This window comes from Sinohyriopsis cumingii, chromosome 5, assembly GCF_028554795.1.
Source record: "Sinohyriopsis cumingii isolate HCF-2022 chromosome 5, ASM2855479v2, whole genome shotgun sequence".
In the NCBI taxonomy this organism is placed as follows: Eukaryota; Metazoa; Mollusca; class Bivalvia; order Unionida; family Unionidae; genus Sinohyriopsis; species Sinohyriopsis cumingii.
In genome coordinates, this window is record NC_142965.1 from 135,529,348 (window position 1) to 135,543,668 (window position 14,321).

General features: G+C 34.7%; 2 protein-coding genes and 1 long non-coding RNA gene across 3 annotated transcripts in view; 2 read left to right on the forward strand and 1 right to left on the reverse strand.

Moving 5' to 3' along the window:
• Nucleotides 1-14,321, forward strand: part of LOC149800295 (uncharacterized) — a 288,953-nt gene that overhangs the window by 168,423 nt on the left and 106,209 nt on the right. The window lies entirely within an intron of this gene.
• LOC149800297 (uncharacterized) overlaps nt 1-14,321 on the forward strand; it is a 177,324-nt gene that overhangs the window by 124,898 nt on the left and 38,105 nt on the right. The gene's annotated exons all lie outside the window — the stretch shown is intronic.
• LOC149800300 (heat shock 70 kDa protein 12B-like) overlaps nt 1-14,321 on the reverse strand; it is a 66,754-nt gene that overhangs the window by 21,464 nt on the left and 30,969 nt on the right. The window contains exon 2 of the mRNA XM_089957212.1: nt 11,290-11,378. Coding sequence (XP_089813338.1) covers nt 11,290-11,378 — 89 coding nt within the window. The remainder of the gene's footprint in view (nt 1-11,289; nt 11,379-14,321) is intronic.

Below are 14,321 nucleotides of genomic sequence, written 5' to 3' on the forward strand. Positions count from 1 at the left end.
CCAGGGATGGGTTGAGCACCATCTTGAGCTGCATGCAACCAAAAACGCTTTCACCGACACCGAACTGGACTCCATCCCAAACCTACCAGTCATGGAGGAAGAAGACACACCTCCCACCCTGGACGAGCTCAGAAATCTCATCGACTGACTCGCCGGTGGGAAGGCCACCGGGAGAGACGGCATCCAGCCTGAAGTACTCAAGAGCGGAAAACCAGCACAGATTCAGCCCCTGCACGAACTCCTCTGCCTCTGCTGAGGACAGTGACACTTCCCCCAGAGTATGCAAGACACCATCATCGTCACGTTGTACAAGAACAAAGGAGACCGTAGCGACTGTAACAACTACCGGGGTATCTTTCTCCTCGGCATCGTCGGAAAGGATTTTGCCCGTGTCGCCCTGGCGCGTTTGCAGACCCTGGCCTTCCGCGTTTACCCAGAGACCCAGTGTGGCTTCCAAACTGGCCGGTCAACTGTAGACATGATCTTCTCACTAGGTCAGCTCCACATCGCCTTCATCGACCTCACGAAGACGTTTTACCTGGTCAACCGGAGCTGATTCTTCGGGATCCTGTAGGAGGTCGGTTGTCCCATCGTTCCACGAGAACATGCACAGCACAGTGTGAATCAATGGCCTAACATCGGAGACCTTCCCAGTCAGCAGCGGAGTGAAACAAGGCTGCGTCGATGTGCCGAAGCTTTTTGCCATTTTTTCCATGCTCCTACAGTATGCCTTCAAGGACTGCAGTGATGGAATGTACATCCACACCAGGGCTGACGGCTGGCTGTTCAATATCACCCGTTTGCGTGCTAACACTAAAGTCAGAGGTTCTCATCCATGAATTGCTCATTACTGACGATGCAGCCTTGATATCATGCACTGAAGATAAATTACATCAGCTGATATGTCGTTTCTCTCTCACCTGTTTGTATTGACCACCTATCTGAATAAGACGAAAGTCAAAGCACATGACGCAGACTCCCGTCCCACCATTGCCATCGATGGTTACAACCTTGACGTTGTTATAGCTTCACATACCTTGCGTTCACCATCTCCAGCTCGCTCTCCATTTATGCTGAGGTGAACGGCAGGATTGCCAAGTCAGTAGCAGTTGTGGCCAGACTGAATCAGCGGGTCTGGAACAATCTCAACATCACTAAGATCAAAAAGCGCTTCTACCAGCCCTGCGTGCTCAGCAGCAAGGCATGGACCATCTACGCGAGCAACAAGAGAAAACTCAACAGCTTCCACCTGAGATGCCTGCGGCGAATTCTGCGCATCCAGTGGCAGGACAAAGTACCCAAAACAGATGTTCTGGAACGCTCCAACATGAACAGCATGTCTTCCATACTCAACGAGAGGAGCCATTGCTGGTTCGGTATCGTCAATAGAATGGACCCAGGTCGCATTCCCAATGACCTGCTATATGGCGAGCTAGCGGAAGGCACACGATTGACTGGACGCCACGTCTATGTTAGAAAGATGTCTGCAAAAAGGACATGAAGACGGTCAACATCAACGTTAACGACTGGGAGAGCTGTGTTGATGACCGCTCCGCCTGCCGTCTTGCTGTCACACATGGCGCTCAGAAAGCCGATGAAGCGAGAAACACAAATCTCGTTGCTAAGATAGCAAGGAGGAAGGCAAAACATCAACAGCCTTAAAAAAACATCGTCGTTTACCTGCAGCAAGTGCAACAGAGACTGTCACTCTAGGGTCGGACTCTTCAGTCACTTGCAAAGGTGCAGATAGGACACACAACCGGAAGCTACGCCATCATCTATCGAAGACTGATGGAAACTGACCACGATTTTAGCATAGACAAATAAGAACTATACATGTATTTATTGTAAGAGAAACCGGGCTGACAAAATAGGTAATAGATGGTAAATTACATGATCAGCTAACAAGAAAAAGAAAAACAAAACATGTCTAGCTAATTTAACAATCCAACCTTAATATCGCCAGACAAAACTGATCAAACAGTTGGCGCGATACGTATACCTTTATAATGTTTTGCCAACAGACGGTTATATGTATTACCTTTTCCACTACCATTAATACTTGTTCATCTTTCTGAAACATGTTTTGGTAAATTTGTTACTGATACCTAAGATTGCACTGATCTTAGCAAGTCTCATTTTAAACGGTTAATGATTAAATATACGTTATTAATGTGTTTGTAAAAAATGCACGATATTCTTTAAATGTCCAAACGCATATTTACCTTATCCATTTGCTACATATAATCTGTTCATTTAAAATACCTCCTGTAGCTTCTTATTTGCTGTTATATCATTATCAATTTTTGATTAGTGTCATCGGCTAACTTCAGGTGTTCTGTTTGAGACCTGACTGGTTTTTCAGCGTACATTTAACCTTTTCCATTTTATACCTGTCCCCTTGTCGCTTTATCTGTTTGTTCTATTTCGCCACTCACAATATCTAATCTATAATCTTCGAGTATTATTTTGTTGTATGCATCTATTAGTGTTTCTCTTCAACTACATGCTCATTAAATGCTTCCTTTGTGACAATTACTTGGATATATGTACTCAATGGAATGTATATTGGCTGCTTTTGGTATACGGTTGTTACTATTTGATAATTCAGTCTTGTTTTTTACTTTGAGTATGTGTCAATTGTCATATTTCTTTTACAAATTAAACGATAACAATTCGCGTCATTCCTGTTTGCTTTCATTGTTAAATTTAACTTTGAAACATCATTCGATCATCAACTTTCCTCCAAAGTCTTCCTATTGCAATACATAAACTTTATTTCTAAGTTTACATTCTTTCATGACATTTTTTTAAGCTTAATGATGTCATATTTTGTACCGACTAAGTTCAGTTGTAAAGCATTTTCATAGTCAACTCCAATGTTATTTGACGCAATGTGATGCTTTATTGTCTTGAATGAATCATGTTTGTATCCTCAGATAAATTATCTATATCGTCCGAAGACTGTCACACTGCAGACATCGTAGCGATATGACTGAAAAATTGTTAAAGCTACGTTAAAAATCAAAATCACACACACATACACATACATAGTTATGGGAAATAATGTTTTTCAACATTTGTCAGATAACATTGAAATCATGTTTGCATCGATCGTGTTGCAAGTAAATTGAACATAACCAACACAAAACTGTAGAACCGATTCAGATTGGCAATGTCACAAAACATGAAAGAGCCACTTAGAGATGAACTGGATAAACAATTTACAAAACATTGAAAGGAGTTTATAATATCAAAGCAGAGAAATGACAAAGCATGGTAACCTTTAAACGAAATAGCAAGTTCGTGTAAAAAGAACAAAATTGTGGATATCCCAATTCATATACTTCTTGCAAGATGACTCGATTGTAGTCTAAGGCTTTGTATTGATATATGCAAAAATCAGAGATGGTTAAACTATATTATGCCTTAGAGATCCTGGTCACTACTCCAGAATAACAAATTAATTTAAAAAATCAAAAAATATTTATGAATTTACTTTCATCTGATTTATGTAAACGTTTTACTGCCTGTTACCTTGTCAATACTCATTATAACTTGCTTAACTGTAGAGAATATTTATTTTTCTAATAACTTAAATTAATCACGAGTATTACAATAAATGATGCAACTTCTACATTACTTAGTTCTGAAACGTGAATTATTTCAATGTTGTACTTTAAAAGATAGAATACTTAAAACAATAATATGCATTACTTCATATTTGACTTGATGTAAGTGACAATTGTATTATGTCGTAACCAGTTTTAACATAACATTTTTGCACACACACTTTAAATCAATGTAAATTAATTATGTTAAATGACTGCTAATAACAAGTAATCAGATTACATAATTTTCGGGCCTGAATATAGCGTTTCAATAATTAAATTACTGACAAGAATAAACTAACTACGTCTCGCAAATAATTAAAATATTAGCTTGGGACTGGATCTCTACTATATAATAATATATATCAGATGCCTACTACTAGTGGTTTTCTGGGCGGTTTTCAAATTGCAAAATTTATATGTGATGTATTATTTTCTATTCGCATACACTACATGTTAACTCTGGTTCTACACATATATTTACATATCACAGTCAAACAAAGTATTTATATAATCTGTTATCTAATATAACAGATTATTATATGATCATTTTTTCCCCGTTAACTTTGCATGGTCAGAATCGTGCAATATTACCCGATATTGAACCCGCGCGCCAATACACATATAACATTCACTTGCATAACGGAACCACTTTCTATTGTAAACAAACAATGGACGCAGACGTCAGCACTTTTGATTTGTAAACAAATCATGTACACTCAATTAAGAGGCGCTTTACGTTGTGATTGTTTAAAGTTGTTTCTGAATGAACTAAAACAGGTGTTTCGTGGACTTCCACATACCAGCTGCTTTGGCACCTTCCGCGTTGATACAATGTTTCGGATTTAGTCTAGCTACATTATACAACAGACCCAAGAAAGGGTCCTTACAAATAACATACAAGTCACAAATCATGTAATGTCTTCTTTAGCTGGTGATAAGAATGGCAAAACAATATACTTACAGTTTTACATCCTGAATTTCCTCAAAATGTACTTTCTTAGTTCAGCAAATCCGAATTACATGAGCCATGTCATAGGTTCTCAATCTTGATTACACATTTCGAAATCGTACTGTAATTTCGATGATAAGTGCAATTACATCCTCCTTACTGCACTCAAAATGAAATAAGTATTAAATTCCATAGCGTCTTTTTGATAATTGCAATTGAAAGACTTCATATTTTTCCCACAGTATGATTTCAAACATTCAATGACAGAAACAGAAACACATCTGCAGATGTCAACACGCTTCTCCCTATCTTCTTCAATCCCGTGTACTTCATGTGGAATTGTCACATCCAAATCCAGTCCGTAATCACGAAATTTCGTAGAATCGAGAAAAATACCAAACTTTATTCATTCCGGATCAAATCGAAAGGTTGTTGCAATGCACATTCATTCACAGTATCACTTCACATTTCAGTTTTAACTAGACACGCCATTTTCTTTCGAAACTTATGTCGAGCGCGCGACTAAGTTCAAATTTATCTGGGCGGCGTTATTTGCTCAGTAATAATGTTGTTGTTGTGTAATGATAACTATGCGATTGTGTATTTAGTTTGGAATACGACAATCATTAATTTATTTTGTTTCTTTTAGTTTATTTTGTTTATATAATAACCCTGAAATATATTACAAAATGAGCATATAATAAAACGGTTACTGCATTTGTATGGGAAAATATGAACTCGTTTTGTCCGTTGGATATACTGCACTCCAAAGGTCGTGCAGTATTCCATCCAAACAAAAATCGTTCATATTTTCACATACAAATGCAGTTACCTATAATTATAGAATACTTAGTTTCACTGTGATTTTAATGTATGTGCTGTAGGTTTGAATGTGATCACTCTATATGCGGTATGACACTATGCATACATTTGAAGTCTTATTAAATTAATGAATAATGGAAGCATTCATTGTTTTGGGTGAGTGCAGAGAGGTAACATTATTTACAAAATACCATGGTCGTTTGCTTCTTATCATCATTATTCATGTCCTTGTTGTTTTTCCTCTAACTTATTGGTGTTGTTGTGAATAGTGTCAAATATTATCATGTTGCTGATGATGATAATAATAGTTATTATTATTATTAGTAGTAGTTGTAGTAGTAGCATCTGCTACCAGGATAAATAAATAATTGGCAGTTCATTCATACTAAGAAAAAACGTTCAATGTATATAATTAGGGTTTTCTAAGAGAGAGAGAGAGGCTTCCCATTTTGCCAGCATCTCCCCAAAATTAAGCTTTATGAATTTTACTTTCTAAAAGAAATGGTAATCAAATGGGAAAATCACGAAGATGAAAACTGGTTTTCCGTGATTGAAACCGAATTTGGTATCGATACCTTAACGGCGTTTATTTCCCTTGTTTACACTTTTGACACTGGTTAACGAACCTCCAAATAAGCACATACCATATTGGATATACTTGAACACAGCACTACCATGGCGGCCTCGTTTTCTAACATTTAGAGACTATTTCTACGACTTCTGAAATGATTTCCGAATGTTGAGCAAAAAAATGAAATGCTATTGCCAAACAGGTACATATATATTTTGTCCATATATCATAGCACATGTTGCTGTACAAAAATCTTTTTCAGTGGATGCAGATAAGCATGTGAGATTTTATTCTGAGAAGATTTGTTTAGAACAGGTGCTTCAGTTTATTCAAATATCTTACACTTTTGTTTTTTATATATTAGTTTACGCATTTAGCATAAGGAGGCGGAGCCTAGCCATTTGATACTATCCTACCCAAAATGGATTTCTATACAGAAGTGATGTAACAAGTTTCAAAAGCCATACAGACCAAATGTGAAGATTGTTCCCTCATATTCGAGCAAATCGCTGTAAGAGAATCCTTAGACTGAAAATCATGCATTTCTGTGTAGCAGCCTGAATTTATAGATCTTCCCTTAACATTTACATTGGATATGATCCTGCTCATGTGATTTTACGTTTTGTTAGTTCTGTCTAATTTGCATGTTACTACCATGATTTAGATCTCACGTAAGAATCTTGTATGGACAAAGGTAGTCGATTTTCGTATGACAGCTATGATTGTGAAGTGGTATTTAGCATTTGCAAGGTTACTGTAAACGAGCTTAGGGTAATATCATTTTAATCTGTTTGGCACAAACTGATACTTTAAGCAAAGTTTAAACTGCATTTGCAATCTGCACAACTTGCTTGTACGTTCCATGAAAAAGTTTTATCATTTTACCATTCATGTTAGCAAATGCAAAAAGAAAAAGCAACATAATTGTATGAGAAGTTCTTACCTTTCTTAAGACAATTTCAAAATATTTTACTTGAAAGAAGGCTATTTCATAAGATGGGTATATTTGTAAACAAATATACTTCGTAGTTGATCTTTGTTCAATGTATTATAGCCTTACTATATTAGTTCTAATGAAACAAAAACAAGTATGTTTGGATGGTCGTTTTCTCAGCAATGAGCTGGCTGGTACTGAATTTTGTAGCTTCCTCAAGCTTAATTTGTACTTTATTATGGCTTATTTAAGTTTTTACATATTTAGGCTTGTGCCTGCTTGCGATAATTTTCTGTAAGCTAGCAATAATGTTTGTGTGTGCTTTGCGCACACTTGTATTAAATAACCATGCAAGCTTGATAGTTTATTCAGTGCAGATTTGCACATGGTTGTCGCACGCTTGCACGAAGAGATTGGGTTTCCGGTTTAGGTAATACAGAATGACAATTAAAAGATAAAACTTTCATGCATTATAAATATCTCTTCATCAATTCTTAATAAACTGATAATTAATTTGCTTTTGATTCTTTTTATCCATACTGTTGTTACTACTACTATAGTCTTAAAATCTTTGAATAGTTTGTAAGGAAGATTTAAGAAAACAATGTATGTTCATACTGAAATAGTATTCATGTTATTTTATAGTTGAAAGTAGTTTTATTTTCACAATAAACTTAAAACAGGACCTTCACCTATAGTTAGTAGAATAGGAATATCAACAATACAAAATGTAATTCGCCACCTCGAAGTGACGTTTATGACCACAATCTTTCGCATCCACATTTAATATTTTGTATACAAAATTGTCAATTTTTCCTTCCCCCTTTCAAAACACACATGCACGCCATTGAACGAAGACATTTAAATAATATATCAGTAAATAACACTCTATAATTTACAAACATAGACAAAAGATAGCTGTCTAAACATAACGTAGATATTAATATCATGGATAAATGTGTAGCGCACAATATAAATATACAAATCAAATTAAATATTGCTATTCAAAGGTGAGACTTATAAAAAGAGGGGTATCGTACAACATCTTGTCGAATACACAACACAAAAATGAACAGATTTTGAGAATGGCTTTCATTAAGAGGAAATGAAAGAACTTGCAATATGATGCAAATTATAAATGTACTCGCCGCTAGCACACTTCAAACAGACTACTAATAAACTGGACCTTCGTGGTAAGCAATTACTCTTCCCAAGTGGAGAATATGGGTCATACAAATGCACTATGTGGTGTAATGCTTTACAATGGATGAAAAATAATAACAATACTCGCCGCTGGGGAAAGTAAATTAAATATAAAAGAATATATTTTGTTAGTTAGTGATGCAATCAGGTTAGAACGGTGAGCTTAAAAAATAATTTATATTTCGATTTCATCACTTATGTATAAATGTTTGAGGTAGTTCGTGAGGGAATACAGTAGGAAAAATTAAGCAAATTTCATCTCTTACGGGAAGAGGACCATAAAGTAATGATAATATTCAAGAATCTGTTGAAACTTACTCTTCATATGCTCATACCATTAGTTAAGTGCGATCACTTCTACCACAATCTAGAATGGAATGTAAAATTTGATCAATTGTTCAACAAACTGAACGAACGACTTTGTTGGAGGGCGGGTAAACTCAGATATCGACTTTAAATAAATACAAGTAAAATTCCTGATTGTGGGCCTGTATATAATACCCAGAGTCAAAGGCAATGACTCTAATGTTTAACTTCAATTCCTTGAAATGTGATAACCCTCACCAGGATTAAACAATGCATCTACTCGTTTTGCATGTCGCCAAATATCACTATATAAATTTGGAAAAAGGATTTTGTGTCTGATTCAAGACTAAGATGATCTCTTTTAAGTAACTATATATCAGTTATCAGAGCAATTAATGAAGAGGTAACACAAATCGCAGGGAGCTCTTAAAACGTTTACCAAACTTTATCAGATACCTTTCCATGCAATCCATAAAATTAACAAATTAATAGCGGTTTAAGACTTGCTGCGTGAGAGTGTCGTTTTAGGTTTCATCTATTTTATCATGGTACAAAATTAGCTTTACTTTTCTGATGGCGACGGAGACTTTAGCATCCCAACTATGTAGAATGCATCACTGCAAATGGGACATGGGGTATTTTTGCGCCATTGTTTACATTTAGAAGAGCACGATGTTTTTTAGCTTTCTGCTCCATGTGACCTAGCACTCTAATTAGCAGCCATAGTTCAATTGTTAAAATGCCGGACTCATTTTCGAGTGCAAATGATGCCAAAATGAAGGTCGACCGTGACGCTGTGTCTTTAAGCATTACACATGAAATCCTTCTTTCAAAACTAAACTGTCTTTCATATACCTATATGATTTTAACCACCACATCAACGGCATGCTGTGTTACTTAAAACTATACACAGGCATGTGAATACTGATCAGCCTTACTTTTGTCGTTGTATCTTGCTAGAAAGGTAATACGTGACATATTTCATGAATTTAATACAGAACCCATACAATTAATGAAAGTGTTTTGAACGAGTTTGAAATCACTCAGAATGCAGATGCAGAATAATCCGATTTCCTCCCTAAATGCACCCGTTTGACTGGGTCGGAATGATCAAGTTAGTTATCAAAGAAATTACTGAGTTTATGCTGAAAATGTAGATTGTACTCTGACAGATTGTATATGGCATATTTATTATTTCATCCTTGAGATAATGTTCGTTTAGTTCTGAATTAACTCATTTGTAGATTTCTAATGTATTATCGTCCGAGGCAAAGTTGAATTATCAGCAATAATTTATCAGGCCATATATCGATTTTGTGACAGGTGAGTCAAAGTAGGAATGGAAAATTAAAATACCGTTAAAACAAATATTACATAGAAAATATAGATTACATTGAAGCGGAGTGTTCGAATTTGTAATCGGCTAATAACATCAGTCTAGTCATGAGTTATTGGTCCTTAAATTCCTTGCTAATATGCACTCTGACGTATAATTGTAAAACAATACTAGTTGCTGAACTCAGTTATTGTTAAATTATTGTGCAATTGAAGAGAGAAGAGGTAATACAACGATTTGGAACGAAATATTAATTTCATTTAAATTTCAGTACTTATGACATCTTCTTTGAGGAGCATTTTACTTTACATGTTCTTTATCTTCATTTATCTTAGTGCGCACATTAATATCAGTCTTCACTGCACTGAGGGGTACAGACACATTTTGCAAATTATACCAACGTCGTCATATACTAACCGTATCAAGTATCATTCAATGCACACCACACACACACACACACACACATATATATATATATATATATATATATATATATATATATATATATATATATATATATATACTTTTACTAGTGTTTACCTGTTAGCACAGTATAAAATTTCTTTAGTATTTTAGGATAGTTGATTAGAACCAAAGTGTAATGGTTAAAAGTTGCATTGCAATAACCTTGTCAACGATCGTGTTTCATAAAACAAATGCGATATCAGTTTCTCCTTCCAACTTCGTCTGCTCTATAGATTGTCGTGAATGTTTTTCATCAATTTTAATATTTGTATAAAAGTAAAGTGGTTAAATTCAGGTACTTTTCGTACTATATGACCAATCTAAGCTGCACTATACAGAAATAATGTAAAAACATTCTTTTTTTAGTAATATATTCAACATCAGTCAATTAAGAACGTTTCGGATTATTTACTTCTTCTTATAAGTAACAAACCATGTAACAAGTAATTTTTGTTTCATTATGGAATTATATAGGAACATAAGTGCTACTTTCATAAATATATTCAATGCATTCTTTTATCGACCCTGTACTTGACAACATAGCTTTAACGCTTAAGACTTACAGCAGCAAGAAAAATATCAATGGCACTAAAATTTGCATGGCTAGTCCAATCATTGAATGCAGACAGATATGTTCATCTGTTACACCATGTTGGAAACATTGTTTCGCTACGTCCATAGAAATGCAGTCGAATTATTTGGAATAAATATACAAGAATCATGCGATTGCGTATAAAATTTTACAATATATGTTTATGATACTTACGTTATATTGACAAGAGTTTGGAACATTAATGTAGCAATATAGTATTTAAATACAATAGTGAAAGGAAAATGGAAAATTTATATATGATACTAAGAAACACATGCTACTTATTGTTACTTTCTTCCCCTATAAGCATGCATGCTCCGTAAGCCAGGAATAGTTTTTCTCGAAATTGTATGAAGATTCCCTTAACATTCCACCTACTTAATCAATTAAAATGATACATATATCCTTATTATGACACAAAATGTATGCTTTATAGCTTTAATTAACATGTATGAAAACAAATCAGATTCTCTGTCATGTCTACAGTGTTTACTTACCTGTAATATTCTCGCTGCTGCAAGCCGAACAAACTTCGTAAGATCTATTCATCCGTAGACTGCAGAACATGGCATGACACTCAGCCAACCTATTTAATAATATATAATAATAATGTATCATTTTGCATGCATTCAATTTCAAAATTACATCTGCACATTAAGTAAAATTATTCATTTTTGAATTTATGCAAACAAATATGCGTGCGTTAACATATGAATACGAATTATGGTGTATACACTGACTTGAGTTTATGAGAAAGTAATATGTGTGTGTATGTGTGCGTGTGTGTGTGTGTGTGTGTGTGTGTGTGTGTGTGTGTGTATGATGGTGTAATGGAATCAAATAGTTTTGAAATGATGTTTTAATTTTGTGAAATAAACCTGGGAACGTTATGAGGACACAAAGGTATATGTTACAGACTTGATAAAGATAATACGTGAAGAGGGTTGTTAAAGTTTGAACTAACTTGCATCAAATAAAAGTTCAATGAACTAATTATTGTGATTTTAAAAGCATCGCCGTTCCATAACAACTGTAACATTTAAGTATTCGGAGCCTCAGCGGATCGGCAAAGGTGGAAAATAGAAACATCTAAAGATATTAAATCAGGGTATAGTTTTATTGATAGTTATTCGCAGATAGAATGGATTCAGTAAAACATAAATACCACCCAATGCAACGTTGTACAGATCATGTAATAATTCCATATATGTGATTCAATACACACACACACACACACACACACACATATATATATATGATAATTTACCTTATATGTTATGAGGTAGTGTCAGAATTTAGCTTAGGCAACCCGTACGACTGTGACTCAAGAGGACATTTCAATGACGTGTGAAACTTCTGCGAAATCAGTAATATTCGCATAAACTCGCAGCAAACTTTGACCACGCGCACTATGTGTGTGTCGCACGACTAGCATTCGACGCAGTATTAAAGCTAATATGTATTGAGTTATACTTGTTTTCATAGTATGACATGTTTCTGATCAATTGGTCAACTTTGAAAGGATAAATTAGTGCGACACAGACAAGAAAAAGCAAACAATCAATTCTAAGTAAACATAAATGGTAAGATATATAATGACGGCAAGTGCAAACATTCCAGATCAACAACCAACATAGTGGCATGAATAATATAAAAAATGCAATGACTCTCCCAAGGATAACGTGCTTTGTTTGGGACAAATGCGTGCAATAATACCTTTTGCTATAAAACTAACCTGTATACATTATCCACTGACGACGGTTAAGGATGAAAACAAATGCAAACATATAAAATGTCTCAGAAAACTTGAACCTCGAGGTGTACAACGATTGCTTATTAAGTCACAATACATTTGCTTTACTCATAGAACCAAATCATGAGATGATTTACACCAACATGAAGAAAGCTGTGACGTCTTTAGTTGACAATACATGTTATGTTGAAGAAAACATAAAACCGGACACGTTGGAGTCATGTAATGAAAACGAAATTAAACTCTCATTTCAAACTTGTTTCTTTTCTCTGTTGAAAATCTCTTTTTGCAATAATATCTGAGAAGACCATTTTCAATGAAGATAATATCCATTCGTTTTCTTCCTTTCCTGATAAGATTGCCAATCCAAGTGTATTTTCTCGAAATCTATGATATCAAACTTTTACTTTTTTCACAACTACCCATACTGATATATCAAAATATCTATCATTATGGTATACCTACATTATTTGTTTGTTTTGTTGTTGTTACATTGTTAAGCTCCACAGAGACACTAAATATAATGAAAAAATGATTTCTTGGTACATATCAACCAGTTATTCTAACAAAGTATCAATTCTGTCTTTGGAAACTATTACTTTGACTGTTCATCTTTCGCCCGATTTCTAACATTATGTATGTCTGCAGTCCTGTGATAATGGAATAAGTAAAACAGTTTCAATATTCAGATTCTGTTAGTAAGTTTTCTCCCATGAATAGTCATTCCATAAATTAGCATCCTACTACGGTCTTTCCAATACACCGATTTATGGTTAAACATAAATCTGAGCTGATACTTTAATTACTTAATTGACCATCAGACCGATATAAATATATTTCGTGGGCAGTAAATTGTTGCTTTTTTTCTCTCATTAATTTGAATGTGGAGATACTGTTGTATATTAGCTAATTTAAGACCGGTCATATGCAAGTTTCTAATCGTGTGTAGTTCCAAAGATATGCAAAGATTGTAAATGTATAACTTTTAACATGTATTTTATCTTTTTCTGTTTGCGTTTATTCTTTACCGAGAAAATGTATATGTTATCCTAAACATGCACACCATTTAAACACCTCTTTGGAATAAACCATGTATTGTATACCTTGTTTGGTCGCCGAAATGTATTATATTGAAACGTTTAATAAAATAGATTCCCCACTATCTTGCAAACTCTTAAGACATGCATATCTTGGAGGAATAAGTGTGAAGTTTGTCAACTTGAATTTTCTTCTAGGATAATGATTCTAAACATAGTTATCAAGTCGTAGAAAAATGTAATTATTTATATTTAAACAGCATTATACAATCGTGCAATTGATTGAGGTAATCGCATTATACTTCGCACCATGGTTTCCCAGCTTATTTTCACGATTTCTGTCTTCTATCACTTCAGCCGACTTTGCAAATTTAGTGTTAAATTCAAAAGCCAGATGAAACGCACGAGTATACAGAGACCAATTATCGGTTCTATCTAAAAGTGAAGTAGTGTTTTTAAATTATTTCGATGAAAAACAAGCTATGCCGCTTATATACCAGTGGGTTTCGTATTAGCATCTCCTTGCAATAATGTTTTGAATTATTCGCTCATACTTCCTTTTCACACCTGTGTAGTGGTGATAGGCATGCACAACTCTTTTTAAATCGTGGAAATTTTGAAATTTAATATCTTGAAAAGAGAACTGTTCTGTTTGGTGATATTTTCACAATCAGTCTACCAATGTCATTTTAGCATTAGAAAGGTGACAGGGATCACTCAGTTTAGTTTCTCATTATCC